This window comes from Acromyrmex echinatior, chromosome 17, assembly GCF_024713525.1.
Source record: "Acromyrmex echinatior isolate Ae372 chromosome 17, ASM2471352v2, whole genome shotgun sequence".
NCBI classification, from domain to species: domain Eukaryota; kingdom Metazoa; phylum Arthropoda; class Insecta; order Hymenoptera; family Formicidae; genus Acromyrmex; species Acromyrmex echinatior.
Window position 1 is genome coordinate 7,251,583 of NC_141868.1, and position 26,779 is coordinate 7,278,361.

A 26,779-nucleotide genomic window follows, 5' to 3' on the forward strand; every position below is an offset into this window, starting at 1 on the left:
TATCTGTCTCATTTTAAAGCCAAAAAGAGATCGAGACAGAAAGAGTTTTAAGCTTAAAATCAAAATAAGTTGGTGCAATCGGGCTTAAGGATACAAATGTGTGCTGTACAAATGTGCTCACAATTCCTCAGTGACAATCTCAATATTATTTGGATAACCTAGACATTTAATTACGTGAAAATACATCGACTAAAAATATTTTTATCAATATTTGAAGTAACCGGAAGCCAATATTACATATAATATAGCCACAATCGCACTTATTCAACTCCACGATCGCGTTACCGTAAACTAACTAATGTTAATAACTTCAACTTATTATCTGTTTTACGTTGTATATTTATTACAATAAACAAACACTTTTATTTTTAGTTCTTATCTATGATTAATTATTGGCAATTAAAAATTCCAAGATAATTGAATTTGTTTTATCATTAATAAAAATATTGTTTATACGTCAAGTGGTTTCTGTTTTCTATTCTTGCACTAGACTTAGATTGCATTAGAAGTCTCTTTCTCGTTTTCGACAAATATCAAACACATACCTATTTCACTTTAAGTTCTAAAACACTGTACACTGGTTCAGCCACAGAAAACAGACCTAATAATTAAAAACTTACGTGTGTAAATGATTTTGACGAGTAAAACTTAACAGAATTTGGAGGATATGACCAGCAGCAGCGATCAAATGACTTACAGCTTTGTTTTTTCAATTTTAATATTCGTTTATACATATCTATCTATACATACACAATTTAATTTATAATACAATATATAAACGATAAATATTAAGAAGACCTCGGTCCACTCAAATTTTGATAAAAATATATTCAATCGATGCGTTTTCTTATGAAGAATCTACAAGAAAAAAGTATCGCTCTGCCCCGCGAACTGAGATATTTTAAGTTAAAGTTGACGACTATACAAGTTAAGAAATCTGTCATGGTCACGCAACACTGCTTTAAACAAATTATCGGAATTCTAACCTATGTAAACAGTGGGATGTGTAGACAGTAACGCTTGGATTTGCTGGCCTGAACAAAAAAAAAATATCCTACCCGCTTGGAACCTAACCTAAAAAGTTACAGCTGAGACAGTGTCCGCTTGGAATATTTCTAACCTATGAAGATGGGATGTGAAACAGTCTTTTTCACATCAGAGGCAATACAAACTCATTTGGAAATCCCAAATTCCAGATTTCCTAACCTGCATAATCGTCAACTTTAACTTAAAATATCTCGGTTCGCGAGACAGAACGACACTTTTTTCTTGTAGATTCTTCATTTTCATAAGAAAACGCATCGATTGAGTATATTTTTATCAAAATTTGAGTGGACTGGGGTCTTCTTAACATTTATTATAAAACAATAAATATTGCCTTTGTTTAAAGTTTATTTTTATATTTATGGAATAATGTCATGGCAACGGATATGACACTCTAGTGACGATATTAACATAATAAAACAATCATTACTTCAACATTTCTAGATCGAATTACGTTGTATATAATATGTACAATGTAACATATGACTACGTTTTAAAAGTTATTTTTGTCGATATTGTAGCTAAAATCTCTTTATGCTAAACCAAACTGGCAGTACCGATGTTAATGATAACGTTGTCAGCATTTCGCTCGTAAACTGTGAGATCATGTCTCCTTGGCTGTTCCAATAAGGCAGCAAGCTGTTCTCCACTTGTAAATGATCCAGTCGAAGGTGATAAAATCACATCACAGTCTAATTGACCTGCACAGAAGGAAAATAATATTTTATATAATATTCTATTTTTAACATATCAGTTCTTAATGACAAATCTACTTAATTTTAAGAATTTTAATAAAACAAAAAATATATTAATTTTAAGAAATCTCGAAGTTTAGGTTTAATCAATCTGTTAAAAAAAAAATTAATGTTTTATAGATACATCATTTATTATTTATCTACTCTAATGTTGTATCTTTTTATATTTACCTGACAACGAAGGCGATGCACCTTTGCTGGAGCCATACATACGGGTACTGTATCCAGAATCATTATGAGTATCATGTAGAGGTGGTGTTGGACTGTACACGGGATTACGTGATCTGTATGGCATTCTCGCAATACTGTTATAAGGCACATCTTTGGAGACACCCTTTCTACAGTTCATCTCCTTATATGTTTTAGTTTGTTCAACATCGTTATCTTCCCCTTCGCTGCTTTCGCTTTCGTTCTCTGCGACATTAATTGTCAATTAGGATTTACGCATTACATTATACATACATTTAAAGGATTCTTAAAATAAGGATAATTTACAGCGAGTGCCATAAATTAATTTTTATACTAAAAGTGCTAAAACTTTAAATAATAGTTAATAAGGTGGTTAATATTTTTAGCTAAAAATGTATATGAGATGTTATGATGGCCTCCAAGATAGTATTTCAATAATCTCAGTCAATATTATTAAATATTAACAAATTCGATTTGCTCATTATATGTATATAAAATTGCTTCTTTAATCAATTTTATTCTTCAAAGAAAAATTCTTATTTTGAGTAAGTAATGAGTTTGTAGTGAGTATAATTTAAGATTATTATCAAGAAAACATTCTTTGTTAAAAATAATTGTTACTTAAAAGAAAAAAAGTAAATTGAGTAACCACTTTTTTAGCAATAGAATAATATTTTTCTGTGCACATGTCCAAAATCGGAACATAAAAAAATATCCGTCTCATATTCTAATTTTGGACATTCGTATCTGGCAACATATTTTATTATTCATTTTAATTACTTCACCTTGAGAATGTACCCTCTGATTTTGCGAGCACTTGGTATGTTCTTCCAGACTGGCCTGTTCACTGTCTCCGGAGCGAATTCTTTGCCAACTACTATGCATATCAGGTACTTGCTGAAATCGCTTGATCATCTCATGAACGCTGCGACGATTCCAGTCCGTCATATTCCCGTCGCTAATCTTCTGAATCTTATTTTCATCCATGTTCATGCCATGCATGTCATACGACACGCAATTCTTAAAACATATTTAGATGAACATTTATTTTTTTTTAATTCTATATTATTTTAACATAATTAATAAATTGTTTAAATATCCAGAGTAGAGTATATTTTTTATTATAGAAAAATCTTATATTACATCAACAAATTGATGATCAGACAATCAACTGTAATCAAATACAGATTTTGCAAATGTTGTCTGATTATAATTCTTATCAACAATATGCCATGAAAAATATTTAAAAATATTATAATAGATATATTAATGTATCATAGTCATGTAATTTAATTCAAAGAATATAATGACAAAAATTGATTGCAGATTCTATTATCATATTTTGTCAGCAGATATGTCTGCTGACACGAACTTAACTGCAATTAATATCAATCTTGCCGCAATTTTCTACTCAAATTTGCTGACAAACAGCTTATTGAATTCTTTTATGAATTATAAAAACAATCAATAAATACTAAATCCCAATTTAAATCATTATAAATGACCAATTATTGTCTCATTATTCATTTTATAAAAAAATAATTATTATTAGTAAGCAGATGATAATATAGTTCAATCTTACTCTTTGTTGACGTCTCCCCTTCACAGGAACTGAATCTATTGGCGTCATGTCTAAGGACGAAGTTCCATCCGGCCTAACGGCTCCATCGAATGTTTCGTTCAATTTCGGAGGAATGTCCAACACTCTGAGCGCTGATTTGGCTATTCCAGGTCCCGAAGGTAGGTCCCTCATAGACGTACTAAGTCTAGGTATAGCCGGTATATCAAGATCGTCTAGACTTCCACGATGAACTGGCGTTTCTCCGGGAATTTCAAAGCTGCGATCCTGCGGTCGGTCATCCAACAGATCTTCTAATGATCTCGTTCTCGTTGGTAATATTACTTCCGACTGATTATAATTAGTTTTCGCTGGCCTCTCGCTATATCTGCCTCTACCACCTCGTTGTAGACGTTGCTGAAGATGCGAATACCTCTCGTCACACCTGGAACGCTCCTCTTGAACGCACCTAGTCAGTTCTGAGATTTGTCCCCTGGTCCTCCTTTCCAGATTGGCCACTTTTAGGTCCAGCTTCTCATGTGCCTGATCAATGTGTGCTTTCAATTCGGCCTTGTCTCGCTCCAACTTTGCTTCCATATGTCGGAAAAATGGCGCACAATAGCATGTATATCCGACACCCACCGGGCCCTTTCTGATATTGCCCGCCAAATCTAAGTAATACTGTTCACCCCGCCCTAAGGGATCAGAAGGTAATGAATCTAGACGAGGTTGAGGGAATGCTTCCGGGTCTGGGTAATAGTGGCAGCCATAGGGTGACCATTGTCGACCCATAATAGCTTTTTCAAAGCGGACTTTGTGCTGTTTGCTGTTGGACTTATACTTCTTTCGGTCTTTTTTCGAACTATCACCACCGCTGGTACCACTTCCGGTCTTTTCTCGCTTTTTATCTGACTTCATTACCTTACCTGATAAAATGATCATTTAAATATTTTAAATAATTAATTGATAATTTCAAACTACTTGATGCGAACCAAATTCTTTACAAAATGCAATATTCATGAATAGGCAATATCATAGTTTTTCGTAGCATATCATTAACAAATTAATCTATCAAACTAATTATCTATCTATCCAGCTAATTTTTTAACTAGATTCTTACCGTCATCTATTTTGCCATCTACCAAGTCTCTCTCACGGCTTTTGCTGCGCGTTCGGCTTTTACCGCGTGCCTTAGAAATAATTTCCAAGATTTCAGTATGATTCTTACGACGAGCAATATCCTTTGCCGTTTCGCCCTGTTTATTCCGTAGACTTCGATCGCAACCAGCTTCTAAGAGAATACGGGTCAATTTCCGTCGACCCATCGCTGCTGCTATATGCAAAGCAGTATCGCCATTCTAGAATGGATAAATGATTTGTATCGTAAAATAAAATGAAAATGAATAAACGTAATAATTGTATTATAATTGTATTATTTAATAGAAATTTATTATCTCATACTTACTTTATTTTGGTCAGATACTTTGCACAGAGCTGAGATCAATATACGCATTACACCAGCATGGCCATAACGTGCCGAAGTATGAAGCGGTGTATCGCCATACTGAAACAAGTAAAAGAAAGAATTAACTTTTTTAAGGAATAACTATATAATTTGTCTGGAGAAGAATTTTTTATTTTATTTTTTACTATTTATACTGCAATTACAGTTTAATATTCTTGTTATCCATCATTTATTTAATCTATTTATACCAACAAAATTTTTCCTTAAAATTTGATTATTGCTGCTAGTTTGTTTATTCTATTTCACATAAACAAAATTAATATACTATCACTATTTATTTTCTGCAATTATATCTCTGTATATTTATTATAATTTTATACATAATTATAAAATAATATATATATTTCTATATATTTGTACGAAAACGAATTTACGTATCACTGTCTGCAGACATTTTAATTTAAAAAAATTTAACTTCTCAGAATTAACGCTAAACCTCTTGTTTTAACTCTTATCTCCTGATCCACGCGCTGATAAATACGATAAAGCGATTGGAAGAAAAAAGATCGGGTAGATTGCTCACGTTGTTCTGAAGATCGGGATTGCTGCCGGCTAGGAGGAGCTCTCGACAGCTTTGATTATGACCGTTTTGACAAGCAAGGTGAAGCGGTGCAAATCCAGCGAGATTCCTGGCGTGCAGTGGGGCCCGTTGAGTCCCGAGGGCCTTCGCCAGAACCGCCACGGTCCGACTGTAACCACGCCATGATGCCTCGTGTAGTGCCGAGTTTCCATGCTGAAAACACGCAGACATATTCATCGACGGCTGCTTGGTGCCCGGCCCAAACTATAAGGTGTCTTGGAAGAGGCACAGACATCAATCTCAGACATAGGATTTACATAACTGTTCATATAATAATCCTCGATCTTTTAATCGAAAAGTCCATGTTAGTATATTTCCTAGTAATCCTTCTAACTGTATCGTTTAGATTTCAAACGGTTTGTTGTGTTTCAATTTTTTAAGGTACAGAATAGATCAAGAGCTGAAAGAGGTCTTATCCTATTCAATTTATATTTATCTTATTTTCTAGTTCGTTCTTTTTATCTCTAGAATAAATAAATTAAGATTTGTGAAAAGTAATTTTATTATATTAAAAGTAATTTTATATACAATAATAGTAATAAGGCTTAATAAAATTAAAAAACGAAAAGGAAAAGGGCTATGAGCCTAAGATTAATTATAATTTAAAAATTGAAAATGTTAGTAAATAAATATGTCATTTAAAAATAACACTTTAATTTGCCGGCAATAAACAAACAAACAAAAACAAATGTTTCGATCCTTATTGGATCATTATCAATGTTAACAAAAATTTTAATTCCTATTAATGATTTTTAGTGTACATTTCTTGTTACATTATATTATTTATTTATTTCTATTATTTGCTTCTTATTACATTATATTACTCTGACTACTTGTTTCTATTACATCTTTACATTATATTTGTACTTTTTAATAGAAACAATAATTATGTGTCTGTATATACATACTCTATATACATTACCAGAGGATTACATTGTTACCGATACCAACATTCTAATTACAATATTTATTAGGTGTTGGAATTAATTCGTAGCGTTTTTTAATGAAAGAATGTTATTTATTTCACATGAGCATTAAAAAATACATTAATGAAAGTACTTCTCATCACTTGTAAAACGCTACGAATTAATTCCAACACCTAATACTACATACTGAGCGAAATTATTGACAACGTTAATATTGCGATTGAGAACGAAGTATAATATAATTTTTATTTGTTTTCTCTTTGTAATAATTTCACTGTTATTTTTGTTAATATTAATAATGATCCAATAGGGATTGAAATATTTGTTTTTGTTTGTTTGTTTATTACCGACAAATTAAAGTTTTATATTTTTAAATAACTTGTTTATTTACTAACGTTTTTAATTTTTAAATTGTAATGATTAATCTTAGCCTCGTAGCTCTTTTCCTTTTCGTTTTTTAATTTTATTATAACTTTATTTTAATATAATTTTAATTTTATTATAGATAATTTTATTATATAATATATGTATAAAACGAAAACTATACGAAAAATTAAAAAAGATTGATACCTTTTTTTGTCTTCCTCCCGCCTTCTTTTTCAAATTTAAGATCATAATCGGCATTTACATAAATTAAAAAAATTAATTTTTCTGCAACACCCTGTATATTTTGAATATGAATATGAATATCTGAGTTGTGTTTTATCTCACGTTCTACGGATAGTAAGATGTAATATCTGTTAATGATAATTTGTTACCATTAGTAACTAAAATAACAACGGACACACATTAATCAATCCGTGCAAAGCAAATGTACCATTAATTTATGTACGTTTAATATGTTTTCTAGGCGTTTTATTATCTTTTTCGCTATCTTAATTATCTTTATTATAATTAATTTATTCCGTTAGTTCACACTTCAAGACATCATTAAATAGTATAACAAAATATTTTTACATAAAATTTGAAAGATTTATAATCTGTTTTTATCTATTTTTTTACAATATAAAATAGAGCAAGGATATTTTATTTAATCTTTATTTAATAATCTTTAGAAAATTGATTTCTTCAAGCTTGTTAGATTCAAAGTTACAAAATAAAAATTTTTACGATATTTAATAGATCAAACAGTTTGTCAAATCCAGGAATTTAAAGAGACACATATTCGGCGAGGTTTTAAAGTATTTCATGAAATATTCTGAAGAAATTTATCAAAAAAGCATTTTTTGTATACTTTATGATATTGCGTAACTTTGGTGATACAATAATTACTACATTTTTAAAAAATTGAAAAGACAATATTATTGTATATAGAAAGTAATAACGAATGAAGTCATTGCAACAATTTTAGTTACTAAACTTAAGTTACAAAATAATAGCTATACTTTTAATCTAAAATCATTTTCTGACTTTTAAAAGTAACTTACTCTTTTCACTATAATTATAATACCATTCAACCAGGACAGCTCTCAATTCGTAATATCAATTTTCAAGAAATTTATTACGTCGTTTAATTGAAATCCCTGGTTCGCCAGCGACTTCACAAAAGTCGCCATGACATGCCGTGCGCACAGCGCGCGATCGCGCAGCTGGTGCTCACAGAACTGGTGTACGGTATACGGTGTAGTGCAACAAAGGAAAAAGGCGGATGGGCAAAAGAGGATGACCGAGAGACTTACAACTGCTCGCCCATACTCGGCGAACAGTCGCTGGTCAATGAACCGTGCCATGCCACTCGCGACAGCATCGCCGCACACATTTAACCCATACGTGCACAATGCTGCCCAGTATATAGGGTGTTCTCGTTGAAAACTTTGAGAATCACGTAACTTGATGTTAATTATTTCTGTCTAAAAACCAGAGAGTAAATCTCTAATAACGGTAAATAATCAAAGCGTGGAATTAAATTATATAGTTTATTCTGTATATGTATAAAAATCCAATAAATATTTAATATATTATATTTTAACAATCACACATAACTTCGAAAAAGCGGAAAAAAATGTAGTGCTTTATACAAACATTTCTTAACTTTAAATAAAGATAATTAAAAAATATATTAGTAGTATTTTTTATAAGTCGAGTTTTAATAACAAAGAAAGATAATAGAAAAAGAGAGGAAGAAAAATGTAAAAAAATGTTCAAAAGTAAAGAGATTGAAAAATTATCTTCGCAATTTTTTGTTCTCTTTTGTTGTCTCTCCCTTTTTATTGCCTTTCTCTTTTATCTAAATTAGTTTTATCTTTCATTCCTCCATGAGATTTTATTTCTGTAATAATAAGTCACTTTTTTTATTATACAAAAAAATATATAAAATGATGAATCATAGTGAAAAACGCCCGTATTTACAATTCATGCATTAAGAATCGAGCTAATTGATGAATGAATTTAATTTTTTTACAACTTTAGTTTATAACTAAATAAAATTTTTAAATGTGTTTTATATATATATAATTTTTAACCAAATAATAATAAATTTTTTAACATTGCTAAAATTGTGAATTAAAAATTATTTAAAAAATTTAAATTTGTTTTAAATTTGTTATAAACTTAAACTAAAAACAATTCATATTTCACTTGTTATTGCGATCGAATTGAAAAAGCAATTGATAATATAGAAACAACGATAAGATTTAAAAATATTTTATATATATATATATATTAATAAATTAAGTTATCAAATTATATTCCCAAAAATCATATTATTAATTTTATTTACTAATATAATTATATTAATTATCAACTAATTTTTAATAAAATTATTAATTATTCTTATATATTTTTTAAATTTAGAATGTTATATATTATGTATATCAATTTCTATGCGTAATAAATGTATCTATGCGTAAAAAATTTATCAGAATTATTGATTGTAACTAAATATTGCTAAAAATCGAAAATGGTTGTATCAATTATAAGGTCAGTTCGTTTTTAACGATCACACGCAACATGTCAGGATGGCCGAGCGGTCTAAGGCGCCAGACTCAAGGTTCATAACCTTACCCGTCTATGACGGGTATACGGAGGTTTCTGGTCCTCTCTGAGGGCGTGGGTTCGAATCCCACTTCTGACAAATTTTTTTTTTTTCGTTATTTACATCGCATTATTTTGATATCATCATCTTGGCGTCCAAATATCCCGCTGTGAAATCCAGACAATTTCGAATGATACGAGTTCAAATATCGATAATTTAAGCAATTTTATTTTTTGGTATTTTATACTTTTTTCACGTTGTTACAAAATATTATTACGTGCAATTATTTTTTATAGAAGAATTATTTTTTGGAGAAGAATAATGTATTGACAAATGTATTAGTCAGCAACAGTCTAATTACAAATAATAAATAATCATGTTTATTCAATAACGATTTTAATGAAACAAATAACATTATTAAAACAACAACATGACATTTATTTGTTTCATCAATATTAACAAGATTGAAAATTAACAAGATTGAAAATTAACAAGATTATTTTTTAATTAGGTGTGACTATTAATTATTACATAATTATTATAAACAAAATATGTATACAAACATTCTTTTTTTCTTTTGTAAAATTCCTGGTTGGTAGCTCTATTCTTAATAAAAAAAATAATGAAAAAATATAAAAGAATAATTAAAACAATAATTTTCACATTGTTTCTTTTACAAAAAGTCAAGTTTAAAGAAATGAAGAAAAATTGCTCACATATAAATTATTATGATGTAATTATATGTATATACATATAATTACATCATAATAATTTATAGTTATATATAAATAATTTTTTCTTATTTCTTTAAACTTGATTTTTTTATAGAAGGAGAACAATGCGGAAATTATTCTTCTATTTTTTATTTTCTCATAATTATATTATTATATTTCTTACACCAAACAATAAATAAATTTAAACAAAAGAAAAAGAGATATATGTATATAGACATATTTCACATACAATTGAACATGTTCTTATATGAAAAATTCTTCGAAGTGGTTTTAAAAAAAAAGAAACAAATGTTTCAATTTAAAAGACACGGCTGACGAAAGAAAGAAGTATTTTAATTTAGAAAAGTCGGTTATCGATGAATCAGATATAACTAGATTTTTAACATTACCGGTTAAATAAACGAGTTAAGCAGCTAAACACTTAATCGCAGCGATACTATCGGTCCAGCCTATTATTTTCTAGAATATGGCGAATGTGTAAGTCTCATCGATAGATATTTAATAACGTCGATATAGTTGAGTACCATGGTGAACACCGCTGTTCATTCAAGGTCATGGCGTAATAACGGATATCAAGTATTCAGGTTCGTAACTACGCCGGTTGTGTGTACATCACTCAGTCACACATTTGCGGGTATATAACGCTTCTCCCACGCGTACATTTGCCGAGTATCCGACGGGATGTTGCTGCTCGGAGCATTTTAATGTATTCACCCCTCCTAGGAGGAGGAGAATCGGATCGGGCATGCTAATTGCCTGCGGAACAATAGTGGGATTCTTCGACGAGTGTGCGATTCCCTGGCCAGGTTGTATCATACATCGGGAATAATTTCGTTTTATTTCAACCCACGTATATGTATATGTGTGCAACATGAGCGCGTATTCTGGCACTTTTATGAGTCATGCCTACATGTTCGATTCAGCCATGATAATCGAATATCAATGTACTCCCTAAATTCTTTGAAATGGAATCTCACTTCAAAGAGTGAAAATTGAGCCAGTCGTGAAAAAGAATAGCTCAATTTTCAATCTTTAAGAACGAGATTTACTTTGCAAATTTGTAAACATATACACGAATCTAAATAAATGTTATATATTACCATTTTATAGATAAACTATGAATTGCTTGCATGGAGAATGAATATTAATGCAATTATTATTAATCTGCAATTACTTATTGATAGAAACATCAAAGTGTGAAAAAGAGTATAAGAAAATTTCTTTGAAAATTTCCTCAGAATAATCTTTAAAGAGGTAATAACTCTATACTTTTGCAAATTGTAAATAAAAATGTAAGATATAAAATAATATGCGTATGTATTAAAAAAAATAGTCTTCAATCAAAGTAATAATAAATAATAAATTCATTTATGTATGAAAATGTAATTATCTCAAAGCCATTATAATTGAGATTACTTCCCCCTCTGCGTTTAGTATAGCAGTATTGATTTATTCTATAATTTGCGACATTAAATATAGTTCTACAATACGAAGAAGAAAGATATGAAACATATACGTTTTACAAAACTGCAAAATAATATTTATGTCTAATTTGTGTCAAAAAGTTATTATTATTTATTATATTATACTTTTCTCCTTATTGCATAATAGATTATTTTCTCTTTTAGGTTTTTGTAAAAAAATAATTGTATAATATTATTAAGAAGAAGATAGAAATTACACATTTTGTAGAACTAAATAATTTTTCTATCTAAACATCGTGTCAGTAAAAGTCATTAATCATCGACAAATATTTTCCTTCTCAAATTTTTAATGCATAATAAATTATTTTCTCTTAATTTTTCGTATTAAAATAAGCATAAAACTGATGTTAATGTAAAAATAGGGTAAATATATTATGAATATTGGTTTTCATAAAAGTTGATCATAGGTCTTCATGTATAGGGTAGCTACCCTTCACAGACCGTGTGGCCTAACGGATAAGGCGTCGGACTTCGGATCCGAAGATTGCAGGTTCGAATCCTGTCACGGTCGGTATCTTTTTTTCTTTCTTTTTTCCAGAAAAATGTAATAAATTGTATAAAGACAGATATTGCAAAGTAACGCTTGAAAAATATGTATGCAAAAATAAGTACATTAAGGAAATTGAAAATGGTATGAATTATATTTTAATTATTCAATTAAAAATAGTACAAGTTATATTTTATCAAATTAATATAGTTGATAATTAATTATATATAAATGTATATATAAATGTATAATTAATTATGTATCTCTTAAAACAATCGTATTTTTTTTTTCATAATTACGAAAAGTTCGATTTAAGAATAATATAAAAAAGTAACATTTGCAAATTTAATACCATAATAACTTTGAATTACTGCAATTATTATTTAAAAAATGTAATCTAATAAATTACTAGAAAAAAAATTAGAAAACATAATCAAGGGGGAGATTATATTAATTGTAAGAGCAATATCGAAATTGGAAAATAAATGTATGAGACAAGGTTTAAAAAAACTGTAACATCTCTTTTATAATTTTTAAGCTTATTTCGCGAGCAATAAATTCAAAAACAGGATTCATGACATAAATTCAAAAGAAAGATTTTGTAAGCATTTGATTTGCGCAGGTGAGAAACATTGTTTAATTTACAATCAATACTAGAAAAATGCTTATTATAGTCAAAGTTAGATCTTCATTGCTTTAAATAATTCAATCTTGAATTTCTAATATACACTGTATATGTACTTGCATATACCATATTGTAGTCTTTTTAGAACTGCTCGCCGAATTGTTTTTCCGTATAATAACGTATAATAATAACGCAATTAAAACTACTCTAGTAATCATGAATTAAATTGACAAGTAATTTAATAATTTGCTACCATCAAGCATCATGTTATAAAGATGTTGAAACTGTTAATAAATTTATTGTTTAGTTTATTATTATATTTAATTTATTTTAGTTTATTATTATATTTATATACAATATAATAATAAATTCATAATTAATTTCTTTTTTATTTTTCTGCTTTTATGCAGTTACAGTATTATCTATATCAGTATTATCTTATAACCTGGTAAACATTTTTTTCAAAATTTTTCATATAATTTTTCAGAATTTTTTATATAACTTTTCATAATTTCTGTATAATTTTTCAGAATTTCTATATAATTTTATAACTTTCTCACATTTTTTATTGAGAATTGGAATACTTTTCAGAAAATTTATATCTTTTTTTAGAATTTTCCATATATGATAATTATGAAATATCGTAAGATTTCTAAAATTTTTTGTAAGTATTTCTGATAAAATGTTACAAAATCTAAAAAATTAAAACATATTTTTTTTTAATTGTGGAATGAAAAATCTTAGAATATTTTAGAATTTACATATGAAAAATTCTAAGAGAAGATGTAAACTTTCCGAATATTTCTGAATATTTCTGAAAAATGTTCTAATTTGTATAACAATTATAAGAAAAATTTTCATCAGGGAATGCTTAGAAATATTCAGTTACTCACTATTTTCCTCCTCTATTCTAATGCTTACTAGTAATAATATTTAATATATCAGTATTATATCGTCGAAAATTCAATAATTATTTATTGTCTTTGCTCAAAAGAAATAGTTTCTATATTTTATACAATACCTAAAATATTTAAAATGAAATTTATGCTGCACTACTCACCTCGTCAGTGGCGCTAACGTCAACGCCCTGCAGCAACAGGATCTCGCACACTTCCACGTGACCACCTGCCGCGGCCAGCAATAGAGGCCCCCGGCCATTCTGAAACACGACAGGAATCTTGAATATTTTTGTGCAACTGTGTATGTTCGATAAAACTTATTAATTAAGAGTCGTGCGCTGAAAACATTAAAAAATGTATCCCTTTTAGTAACGCCCGATAAAATTTCTTAATCAGCTACATTTAATTTCTTTAACATAAATGAACGTTATATAAAAATCTCTTTTTCACAGTCAATCTTATAATGCACATTTGCTTTCATATAAATAAATTTATAAACTAACTCCTTCAATTTTATGTACGCAATAAAACTATTTTATATTAATTTTTTCCTCTATCAAAGATTCACAGAATACTATCTTTTTCACGATTTATTATTTCGTAATATTAACTCAAAAGTTAAATTAAAAAGTTCTGTTTATTATTTTAAAGTAATTCCAAAAATTCACTCATATGTATATACATACATATAAACGAATTATATATTTATATAGTAAAAGTATATCGCATATAAACAAATGCGTTTTATATGTACACTCAAACTTAAAAAAAAAATAAAGATTCACTATTTGTTAGCAACTATGAAATTTATTATTATGTGCAAAAAAAGATTTTTTTCCTATTTTAAATAGATTTAATGTAACTTGTTGCAAAATTGCAGTTATATGTTGTCTAGGAAAATTAATAAATCAAATCTCATGCGATGGAAAACATAGTGATAAATAATTTAATAGCAAATAATTAATAATTTTAATCATAAGATTACAAGTTATCAATTAATTAAAGTACAAGCAATCTTAGTATGTACATTGATCAATCTGATGATCTATTTCTATTCTTTTATATTCAGCAGTGCAAAAGATAAATGTGTATTGCGCCTATTTGCATTCTAAATCTAATCTAATCGATGCAGTTACATACATTACATAAGGAATCTTGCCGCATACGAGAGCGAAGTAAATTAATAGCTGAAATTAATATATTTCTGCCAGCTGCCCACGAGGCCGTTAATAAAGTATTCCAGACGGTATCGTAAATAATTACAAGCGGAATTCAATTTAACGCCTTGTGGTAATTTTAAACTTTTTCTTAATAATATTGATTTATTTATTGAGAATTGTTTTTTAATTTTATTTCTACAAGATCTTTAAAACATGAATATAATCATAATAAAATCTAGGTAACTGACATTATTTATTGACATTTTGACAAAATGACATTAAAGACATCATTTTAATGTCGAAATGATAAAATAATATCAACTTGCTATTTTAGCAGTAAAATGATGTATATTTTTTTACTTTTTAACATAGAAACTATTTGTTGATCTAAATTTTGGAAATTTGTGATTCGTTTTTCGAAAATACTCATAAAAATATATCAAAAGAATTACATTTCTAAAGAATTTTTTGTGTTAAATGAATTCTGTTTATGTATATATTGTGGAAAAACTTGAAAAATTTGAAAAGTTAAAAGTCATACTTCGTCAGGCAACGGTTTAACATTTTCGTTGAGCAAGCGTGCAACTCGATCAACGTCACCATGAGCAGCTGCCTCGCGCAACTTTTCTGCCATTCCAATCGCACATCTGTAATCAGAATAATGCATATTATTTTAAATAATAGCGAGTAACATATGCCTTGAAATTGTTTTGTAACTTTAATGAACTTATTGTGTTGTATGTGTTCCATTTTATAAACAACAAATCATTATTTAAACAAATTAAATCATAAAAAAATTGAAATCTTTTTATTTTAAAATATAAAGAACAATATATATGGTATATAAATATATATACATATAAATATGTACACAATATATACAAATATTCATTCAATTAATTTGTATGAACACAAATATTCATTATAAATGTTTTTATACATTCTGCCTAAAAAAAAAACGGGGAAATTTTAAAGAAAATTAATAGATCTTTTTAAAAAGTCGAAAATATTTTAATCGGCTATGTTAATACATAAATAAAGAATAAATTATAAGAACTATACAGGGTGTCATGTAATTCATCCGGCAACGTTCATAGGCAGGTAGAGCGGACTAAACTGAGTCGAAAAGTCATCTATTACCATTTTGCAATTTTCGCAATAGTTAACAAGATATTATTTACTAAAAATCTGAATATTGGTTTTCAATAATTTTTTATTCAACTTTACAAAAAAAACAAGAGATAAAAATTGTTTATTTTCTTCTCATAAAGTTCTAAGAATTTTTTCAGAATTTTTTCAGAATTTTTTAATTTTAATCGTTTTCATGTTGGTAGAAATAAAAAAATGCAGTACTAAAAAGTTGTTAAAAAATTCTGAAAAAAGTCTTAGAGTTCTATGAGAAGAAAATAAACAATTTTTGTCTGTAACTGTTTTTGTGTAAAATTGACAGTATTTGAAAAAAAAATTATTGAAGACCAATATTCGGCAATTTTTAATAATCTTGTTAACTTATGAAAATTGCAAAATGATAGTGGACTTTCGACTCAGTTTAGTCTGCTCTACCTGTCCATGAGTGTTGTCAGATGAATTATGAGACATCCTGTATTAGTGTACAAAATTATTTTTAAATAAACTTAATTTTATTTAAATAATAATGTGTTTAAAAAATAATATGTTTTAAAAAAACATAATTTTTTATATAATTAAATATATTAATAAAATCTATTTTATAAATTTTATAATTATTATTAATAATAATTCGCCAAAATAGATTACTAAAAATTGATTTTCAAAGGATGTCCAAGATAATGGAATTTTTTAAATGAACTTCATAAAATTTAAATGTCATTTCTTTATGGAAATAAACTTAACGCGTTAAAGAAGTAAACCAAGATAGCGTCTAATGGAATTCTCGTTGAGGAAAAATCAATTTCTCTTTTTTTCGAGTTAAAAAGAGTGTCCGTGGGCGAAGTTTATACATTTGCAGTTTTTTCGAGTACTCAGCATTTATTTTTATCTCTTTTATTTACATCATATAATCCGTGTAACGTGTGGACAGTAAATTATCTTGATGCCTGGCGTAGCAATATATGATCTAGGATCCGAAGTGCGTTCGCTAATGAGATAGATATACTTCCCTGAGCAATACTTGTCGTCCGTTTGTAACATTAATCTCGATCGTGGTTATTTCTTTATAGCGACTCTCTATAACGACTCCAGGAATAACGTTGATGTGAACCAATGATAGTATGTGGCGAGAGAATTTATGAGCGTACTCGTGGAAATACCATGAAGCGCAAACTGATATGTAATCCAATCGAAATGAAAACTTTCCACATAATTTCTGCATTTTTTAAACAATATACATTAAAAGATATGTACTGAAATTTTTCTCACTTCCAGTTTCTAACACATTTGTCAAATTTACAACGATTATAACGCTACAAGCGAATCGAGAAAAAATACGACGTGCAAAACTCAATTTAATCTTCATCTTAAGTTATTGAAACATGAATGTAGCCAAGGAAGCAGGGAGGAAACCGTGACCAAATCTTAAAAAAGAAAAAAAAATTAAGACCTCTTAAACTGGACTTACGCTTAATGAGTATTCACAAGAAATTAATTTTGGAAAGAAGAAAGAATTAGAGAGATGAAAGTTATAAAAAGATTTTCTGAGAGTGTTACAAATTCAAGTTTTTCCAGTTCGAAGAATCAGTTTACAATTTTAAGACAAACCTAAAGTAAATTAGTAAGTTAAATATGTGTGATTTTATTATTTACGGTGGTGATTAATTAAAAATAATAATATAAAACAAAAAAATAAGTCCAACAGTTTATACCACTCGACTACCAAGTTTGTATCAATTATAACGCTACAAGCAATTCAAGACACAATGACGTACACGTATAAAACCCAATTTAATCTTCATCTTAAATTGAGACATGAGTGTAGCCAGGGAACAAGAGGACTGCGGTTAAGTCTTAAAAGAGAAAAAAAATAATTAAGATCTCTTAAACCGGACTATGCTTAATGAGTATTCACATAAGAAATTGATTTTAGAAAAAAAGAAAGAATTGGAGATGATCTTCTGAGATGGCACTCCAAGATGACTAATATTATATAAATTTAAGTTTTTCCAAAAGTTTTTGAAAAAATCAATTTTACACAATTTTAAGAGAAACATAAAATAAATTAATAAATTAAATATGTATCATTTTATTATTTACGTCAGTAATTCATTAAAAATAATAATATACAAAGAAACAAGTCCAATAGTCATGTTTAAAAGTCTCTAATTTGGCATTCCTTCCTTAAATAAAATCCTGGCTATGCCGATGTATTGAGATGTATGATATACTCTATATATATTTAGAATATATATTTAGAACATTAATTTTATACATTAATGATTTCAAGAAATGACGTCATAAGCTAAAAAAAATGTATCGACCTGAAAATGTTATAATTATATTTTCCATCATATCGTGGTCAGTGATTCGATTACGTCCATGTACTTCCGCGTCTCGCCCTAAAATAAGAGACGCATCTGGACTATCCTAACTTATTAGTGTTGTAATACCATTATGCGTGGCAGCACTAAATTCAAATATCAAACGGCACCTATACATAGGAATCACGCTTTATCGACCGTTTAAACACAGATGGGAACGAATTACTGTGAACACATGCGTATACGATGTTTTCCTTTATTGACTCAAATTGTAATTTTCTAATTTACTCTAATCGAACAATCTGTACTTGGCAAACAGACAGATGTCAATCTGAAAAATCAGTTTTTCAGAAGAAATTAAAGATGCAAAATCATGATCGCCATTTTCAGGATAAATAAATAAATTGAATAAATAAATACAAATGAATCAGATTAGAATTAATACCTTTAAAATTACTTTAGCTGTTATAAATATAAAATTTCGATCTTGACTCTTATTAGCCTTGAAAGGATTGTTTATTTTTATTTAGCTGTTATTGTAAACAAAACAAAAAGTAACGAACAGCAACAAGTTGAATGTAATGATTTATGAAACTGTCTTTCCAATCAGAGTCCAATCACAAGTCTTATATTAATTATAGTAATCAAATTATCAAAATTTTTTAAATTATTTATTTGATGCTCTAATTTGATATTAAAATATATGTACATTATACACAGATTAACTTTATAGATTATCTCTTGGTACCAGAGTACAGATAGAATTAAAATATTTCAAATATTATATTATAATTATACATATATTTATGTTATCTTTTGTTTTCAAAATTATAAACTATTGCTTCCTTATCCATATATTCCTTATATTATACATATTACAGACATTCCATCTTTTTGTTCATATTACGAATCTAGATATAAACGGTTTCTTATTCTCTTTGCATTGAATAAAAAGACGGAAAAGAAAAAATGCGGTTCTTTCCAATCATCCTGATTCCTATCCTCTCTCTTTTTATAGATGACGGAACTTAACTTCACTAACCGGCACTACGGCGGATGAAACCAATAATTTTATCATATTTATTTTATATGTGATGCATCTCACGCATCGCCATATTTCCTGTAGCGCGATCACACCGCGATATTATGACAAGCAGGACTGATTTCTGTATTTCGTTTGCATCTTTCTGAATAGAGAGATGTGCACCCTAAATAGACTGAATGTATTAAGTAGATGAATATTATTAATATTAAAATAAATAAAAATTTATAAGACGCTGAAAAATTATCGTATAAACTTAATTTGCGAATTTTTTTTATTCACTTAAAGTCATTTTTAGCAAAAAATATGATTAAAAGTTATCCTTTTTATTTCTTTAATTTTTAAAATGTTTTGACGATTTATATTAAAATTCTTTAACAAAAAAATGCACTGCTAATTAAATAAAAAATAAATATTTATAATTAATAATAATTGTGAAAATTTAGAAGGAACCTATATTTCTCCTTATAACTCAAGAAAAAGAAATTTTTTAAAATCATTTATACAAAGACATTTCTTATTGCTTTTAAATTTTCAATGTGATAATTAAAAAATTATATAAATGTATTTTTTATATAAAACGAAGCAATAATAATTCTAAAATATTCTACAAGTTTTTAACAACACGATTGGAAGGTATAGAATTTACAGCGTTTCTAAAAGAACTTGTTTAAGAGAACGGTCCTATCTGCAAGATCATAAACGGCAGCTTAACGAAATCGCTATCACATTTCCAATTAACCTAACGACTTAATATTATGCCAGTGATATCAAGATCGATATTGATTATTATCCAATAGAAAGCGCATTGTTAATTGAAGAAAAAGATTTTAAAGAAAACCGATCTCCGTTATTAATGATTATACGCATCAGTTACCTCAAAAGGAAAACGAATAATATCTAAACATTAACAGTTATATTGTTTCTTTCTGCATTTTTTCGAAAATGATAGTAAAATATAGTATTAACGGAATATGCTGCGCATGAGTTTAAGTTTTTTCAACATTTTATAAAAAAAAATTATATATGTATTAGGTTATTTAAAAAGTATCCGCGGTTTATTCAATTTTTGAATGAAAAAACCGCGGATACTTTTTAAATGACCAATATATATATATATATATATATATATATATATATATATATATATATATATATATATACAATATATACATTATTTGGAAAAGGTGACAATATCTTTCATTATATGATTTAATTAAAATTTTAAAATAGACAAACAATAATATACATTTGCAATCAAAATAATTTACAAATTTCTTATCTAAAAATATATTTATACACACAAAAGTTTAACATTTTTTATTCGTGAACTAGAATAATATCTTGTTATTTAATACATTACATTATTTTATTTGAATCGTATTTTTCATAAAAAATGGAAAAAATATTGTAATAAAAATTAAATTGTAATAGAATTATTTAAAAAATTATAACATTACAAGAAAAGATTCCTGAAGTGTTCATATAACAAATTATTTTGATCGTTAATTGCTCAATCGTTTAATAAAAAGATTCTCATTGTTTGCATTTAATTAAGATATAATTTTATGCGCGCACGATTGTTAGCGACAAGAAAGATATACTCCGGGCTTTCAACGTTGTGCACATCCTAACTCGGAAAAATACATGACAATTATCTACTCGTCTCGCTGGCTTCAACCGACCGTCCCATCTCGTACATTCCTGCACATTTCGTCCATTATTCGGCGTTAATAAAAAACGATTCCATATCATAATAGGGCCGAGTTCACTTTATCAGAAAATTAAATGTACAAATTACATCTGACCTCTCATTACAAAGTGGTTTGCAACAAAATAACTAATAATTTAATCTAAATAATGATGATGAAGCAATGTTGAGCACATGTTTGTGTATATATTTAGTGTTTCAAGATAAGATTTCTTGTCTTGACGATTTCTTGATATTGTATTTCTTGTCTTGAATTCAAGAATCTTGAATTTCTTGAAATTTCTTGATTTTTTAAGCAGGGCTCTTATGGCTCTTTGACTATGTCACATCGTAAGAGATAATAAGAAAACATAGGTACAAATTAAATGTCGAGTCGTCTCGTAGTTTGTTATGTTTAAATTCATGGTAAAAGTGAGTCTATAATGTCTATTATGCACAAATTTATTAATAAAAATTAAAAATATTTTTCAAATTATCACTTTTATTAATATCATGAGGTTACTGCTAAATGTAATTCATTATTTTAGATTATTAGATATAATTATTATTATTATAATTATTATATATTTTAATCATTCCTAATTTAATTGATACTATTAATAGAAGTACGCGAATGTTTATACATAATATATTTTTGCCAGTAATATCGCAATATTGATTATATATATATTTCTTTATATAAATGTAAAAGTTAATATCTGAACAACAAGGATCGGTGAGTATAATTTAATTTAATTAGATCAAGGACTTCACTTTTTCATTAATCGATTTACACTCTGCTTATATGCTATTTTACTATTTAGTGAAAAAATATGAATATACATTTCTATATTATATAACCTGCTATAAATACCAATACAATTTAAAAATACAAATACAATTAAAAATATTGAAACCTAATTTATTCAAAACTTTTCAAATTAGAAATAAAATAATAAAATATTAAAATAATAAAGTATTAAAAATAAAAACTGTCACGCAAATTCAAGAAATTTCTTGAAATTTCTTGATTTATTATTAAAAAATCTTGATCTTGACAATAATTTCTTGTCTTGTCTTGAAATCAATTTCCAATTTCTTGTTTTAGTCTTATCTTGATTCAAGACAAAACCAAGACAAGATTTTTTTAAATTTCTTGATCTTGATGAAACACTATATATATTATAAAAAGAGGAGTCACAAATAAAAATGCTTAGATTCTAAATTCAAGTGTTATATTCGTTTGAACATAAAAAAATTATCCACGGATTCGAGATGGATTTAATTAATAATGTTAATGAGAAATATTTTATAAATTACTTATAGACATTGAAACTCGATTTATATATTAGATTTAAACGAGTTACTCTTACTAGTTTCCTTGGCGAAAGTTCTTAAAATTCTCTTTACATAATTTCTTCATATAATTAAATAAATCTGAAGAAGCTTAAGATATTAAAAATCTTCGTAAAATATAAAAAATTCTTAAAAATATTATGAAAGAGGATTTTATCTCACAGCCTAGTTTTATTCCGAAGTATAAACTTGCCTTTATTAATATCAGTTAACAATATAATCGTATACATATTATTACGATTATTGAATAATTTGTTTGTGGCGCAGCATTGCGCGATCATTGTCGGATGGATACCGGCGCCGCCACGTGTGAACATACACACGTACAACCATGTGTGTACGAGCAAATACTTGCGTCTAACTTGCACGAAACCGGTATTTGCGCCTTCTAGTAAAACTTTACAAGAATATACAGAGTGCTTCAACAAAGCTCATAAGCATTAAAAGCAAAACACTGAACGCAGACGCTGATAAAGCACATATACGAACTCTAAAGATTATTATTCTAAAGAGACTCAGAAATTAATATAAACTATTAAAAGTACACGAACTTTCGCGCTAATCAACGTCTGTAGGTGAAAGATTGTATAAATTTCTTATTCTTTTTTTTAATATAATATTTTTTTTATTTAATAAATATAAAAAGATATGTAAGGAGGTAAACATAAAAAATAAAGAAAAATTGTCAGATGTAAAAATACAGCATATTTTAATTAATTCTAACAAAAAACTTTTTCGCTTGTTGGATGCTTTCTCATTATAGGATATGAACAAATGGAGCTTTTTAATATGTTTCTGTGATCATTACACGCCTTTACCGCTCACAAAGGCTCACAAATACACTTACCGGCCATATACGCTTACCCAGAGGGCGTCACTTGCGAAAGTAATCGTCAATCCGTATTGAAATCCGTTGGATAGTATGTCTTTTGCAAAATTTACCTCCAAGCGAAAAGCATAAAGGCACACATTGCTATTTTATTACACTCCGAATGAACTATCATACAAAGACTTGATCTTCTTGTCGATATCACAGCAGTACAGAAGTCATTGAACATCAGATATAAGGGATCATCATCAATGTAATACTTTGTCCGAAGAAATTTAACTTAAAACAAAATTATTTATCACAAAATGGCATTCCATGTCTTTTAATGTTGGAATTTAATGAAGAAGATAGAAAATCCATTATAAAGTTCTGTAAAAAAATAATATTACTATTATTTCAGAATTAGCTTCAAAACAAGTCAATTATTTCAATTTAATGAATTAATGCATAAAAATTTATCCTTTTCAGTATAATAATTTATATAGGATATAATCCAGATTTAATCCATATTTAATTTTCAGGTAATTACAATAATGGAACTTGATGTGATAAATTATTAAGAATTTTCACATCGCACCTATATAAATAGTTTATTAAATTTTTTTATTAAAATATAAATAATTATTATCATTTACTGATAATTGTAAATCTTTAGATATTTTTATCAAATATATTAATATAAAGTATTATTACTTAAAAGTATAAATTATTTATATTTATTGAAATGTTGTAATTGATGTTAATAATATGTTAATATGAGATCTTTTTCACTTTTCCTAACTCTCTTTTTCCCTCCTTTTTTTAAAATTATTCGTAAACCAATCAAAAGCTATGTTTAATACAAACAAAATCTCAACAAATCAACATATTTAACGCTATCAGATTCTCTTTATTTGCTGGAGATTTTAATGCCCACAGTTCAAGTCGATTGCGTTACTAGAACACACTTTGTAGAATTGCAAAAGATTTTGATTTACCAAAAATTTTCTTTTATGCCTAATAATTAGCAATTAATTGAAATAAAAACTTTATTCAACACACATACATATCAAATATTCTTTCTAATATATCTTCTGCAATATGTACGGTAGAAAAATTCCGCGTGATCCGTCGGCAGTAATTCTGTACTATTTTCGAACAATAATACCAATTCTTTAAGTAAGCTTTGTTATAAATTTAATTTTTTTTAATTTTGCAATTAAATATTTTATGCAGCAACACAAAAACACACAAAAAATTTTAAAGTTTACAATTTATACTGATTCAATAAAAAAATGATATTTCGTCATAATCGTTTTACAAGACTTTTTTTACTCCTTGGAAAAACTTTAAAACAGAATTTAATTATCTATATCTAAATAACACGCTTTATGGTTGTTTTGATACGCATATTTTCAATCATAATTATCGCAGTTCGTTTACTTTTATTGCAATAATTATATCCTCAGGATTATATAAACAAAATTTATTGAGTTTAAAATCTTGAAAAATTTTCTACAATTACATTTATGATTTTTTAATCTCACTCTGTAATCACTTCCGATGAATCGTTTCCATTTTCTCCCTCAAATTCCCGACATTTTCAACACAAAGATCACAGATCATTTGAAGCTATATCTACGAGTACACGCGCGGGTCTGCGAGTACATGCACGATCTCTCTTGAATTGTTTCACTTTTAATAGTACATTTTGATTTGCGACGTACGTTACATCGACATTTACTGATACAATTAATGTTTTAGTGTGCACTTTCGAATGGACGTGTTCTTTCAATCGGAAGACTCGAAAAGGCGGCCGCATTGAGACTGGTCGCATCGAGAGAAAGCTGCAACTCGCGAGCGAGTAGTTCTTCAGGTACCCAGTTCAGTACCGTCGCAAGTTATCGACTCCATAAGATTTAAATGAAAAATAGAAGGTAAAAAGAATATAATGAAACAGCATTTAATTAAATAGTCTAACAAAAAATAATTTTCAAACTTTATCAAATTTCACTGTAAATTATTACAAATTAATACATCTACATTTCTGCTAACATAAAATCAATTAGTATCCGTTATATAAAGTCAGTTAATATGTTTTTTTTATTTTTAAATGTTTACATTTAAATATACATGTATATTTTTTTACATAATTTACGGATTCTATTAAATTAATAAATCACATTTAGACTATCATAAATCTATTTTTAATTTGATCAGAAAATATGTTTATTATATTATTTTGCGTTTGTGTATGAATTATATGTGTAACATAAATATTTTTGCATATCGTTTAAAGATACTATTTGAAACATTACTGATAAAAATTATTGTAGTATACATCCCAACAGCATTTCACAAAAATTGCAGCAATATGTAATATTGTTGCAACTTTTGTACTGTTGGGATATATTTTTGTATTTTTATTGCAATATCACCTAAAAATATTTTTAGGATCTAAAATTTTAGATAATAGTTTAGATAAATTCAGTAAAAATATATTTTCATTTTTTACAATAATTGATAATTTTTCAATAAATAAAACTTAAATTACAATGCAAAAAACAACATTACATACATTGTTTAAATGACTGAGTATGTACTTTATTTAGATATAGGTAACTAAAAGTTTGTTATGAGCCAGCACTGATCCCTGCTACCGGAGCAATAGCCCTCCTTCCACCGAGCGCTACGATAACCGGACTATCCTGACTATAGTGGAAGAAACTCAGATGTCTTCTTGCGCATACATTTCTAATAGCCAATGAAAACGTGATATCATATACTGCCATGTTACCGCGATTATTTGAATTAAGTGTCTATTATTTTATTTATTTTTGTGTTTTTAATTATGTTTGCTTATAATGTATAATATAATGAATTTGATTTTATCTTTTGCCATAATAAATTTTCCATAAGCTTCTTTCTGTTTTAATATTATAGTAATGCTTTCTTTTTTAGAAAGTGACAAAAACTCTAATAGCACAAACCTCCATGGGATGTCCTGAGAACGTCCGTATGTCCATATGTCCTTTGAATATCCAGGATATGTTGTATCCCGAATAAAGTATGTTATTAAGGATGTATATTTCTCAATTCTTTTTCATGATCATTTTTATATTTTTTTTATTTAGTAAATATTCATTTAATTTTGATCTCTCAAATTGTATCATTTCACAATTACCGCGGTGCAAATGTTTAAATGGTCGCATTTGAAATTTGCATAGAAACGTACAAAATTTGTCTCGAGAACACCTGAGTTCTTACCATAGACATAGTATATTTCTATGGTTCTTCTACCATGATCCTGCTGATCATACTATAAACCCCCCCCCCCCCCCGTTATGTCTTGAAAAAATTTTTCTTCTATCATGATTTTAGCTTCATAAAGAAAAATTTTAAATAAAAATCAAATTTTAATAAAAAGAATATTACAACAAAAAATAATTATAATAACATAACTAATGCGATGACATTAGAATCGAAGTTTA

General features: G+C 27.6%; 1 protein-coding gene, 1 long non-coding RNA gene and 2 other non-coding genes across 7 annotated transcripts; 3 read left to right on the plus strand and 1 right to left on the minus strand.

The window, feature by feature from the left end:
- Nucleotides 1-700: 700 nt before the first annotated feature.
- dgo (ankyrin repeat domain containing protein 6 diego) lies at nucleotides 701-25,075 on the minus strand. 3 transcript variants are annotated; one of them, XM_011061762.2, is made up of 11 exons: nucleotides 24,836-25,075; nucleotides 23,328-23,678; nucleotides 15,482-15,587; nucleotides 13,942-14,040; nucleotides 5,595-5,804; nucleotides 5,012-5,110; nucleotides 4,667-4,904; nucleotides 3,571-4,472; nucleotides 2,774-3,008; nucleotides 1,971-2,213; nucleotides 701-1,745 (listed from the first exon to the last, which is right to left on the minus strand). In XM_011061762.2, the coding sequence occupies exons 3-11, from the start codon at nucleotides 15,572-15,574 to the stop codon at nucleotides 1,582-1,584; spliced, it is 2,283 nt and encodes a 760-aa protein (XP_011060064.1). In that variant the 5' UTR covers nucleotides 15,575-15,587; nucleotides 23,328-23,678; nucleotides 24,836-25,075; the 3' UTR covers nucleotides 701-1,581. The 3 variants fall into 3 exon arrangements, with proteins under 3 accessions (XP_011060064.1, XP_011060063.1, XP_087271096.1); XM_011061761.2 differs by having other exon boundaries at nucleotides 24,814-25,075; XM_087414970.1 differs by lacking the exons at nucleotides 13,942-14,040; nucleotides 15,482-15,587; nucleotides 23,328-23,678; nucleotides 24,836-25,075 and adding an exon at nucleotides 8,005-8,574 and having other exon boundaries at nucleotides 5,595-7,314.
- On the plus strand, nucleotides 1,592-5,647 carry LOC147906958 (uncharacterized). Of its 2 annotated transcripts, XR_015547894.1 has the most exons (8): nucleotides 1,592-1,715; nucleotides 1,983-2,085; nucleotides 2,166-2,295; nucleotides 2,375-2,533; nucleotides 2,823-2,878; nucleotides 3,597-3,728; nucleotides 5,026-5,119; nucleotides 5,560-5,647. It is a non-coding gene; the product is annotated as an uncharacterized LOC147906958 (long non-coding RNA). The 2 variants fall into 2 exon arrangements; XR_015547895.1 differs by lacking the exons at nucleotides 3,597-3,728; nucleotides 5,026-5,119; nucleotides 5,560-5,647 and adding an exon at nucleotides 3,315-3,479 and having other exon boundaries at nucleotides 2,166-2,533.
- TRNAL-CAA (transfer RNA leucine (anticodon CAA)) lies at nucleotides 9,529-9,650 on the plus strand. The gene is made up of 2 exons: nucleotides 9,529-9,566; nucleotides 9,606-9,650. It is a non-coding gene; the product is annotated as a tRNA-Leu (tRNA).
- TRNAR-UCG (transfer RNA arginine (anticodon UCG)) lies at nucleotides 12,208-12,280 on the plus strand. Its single transcript has one exon. It is a non-coding gene; the product is annotated as a tRNA-Arg (tRNA).
- Nucleotides 25,076-26,779: the final 1,704 nt, after the last annotated feature.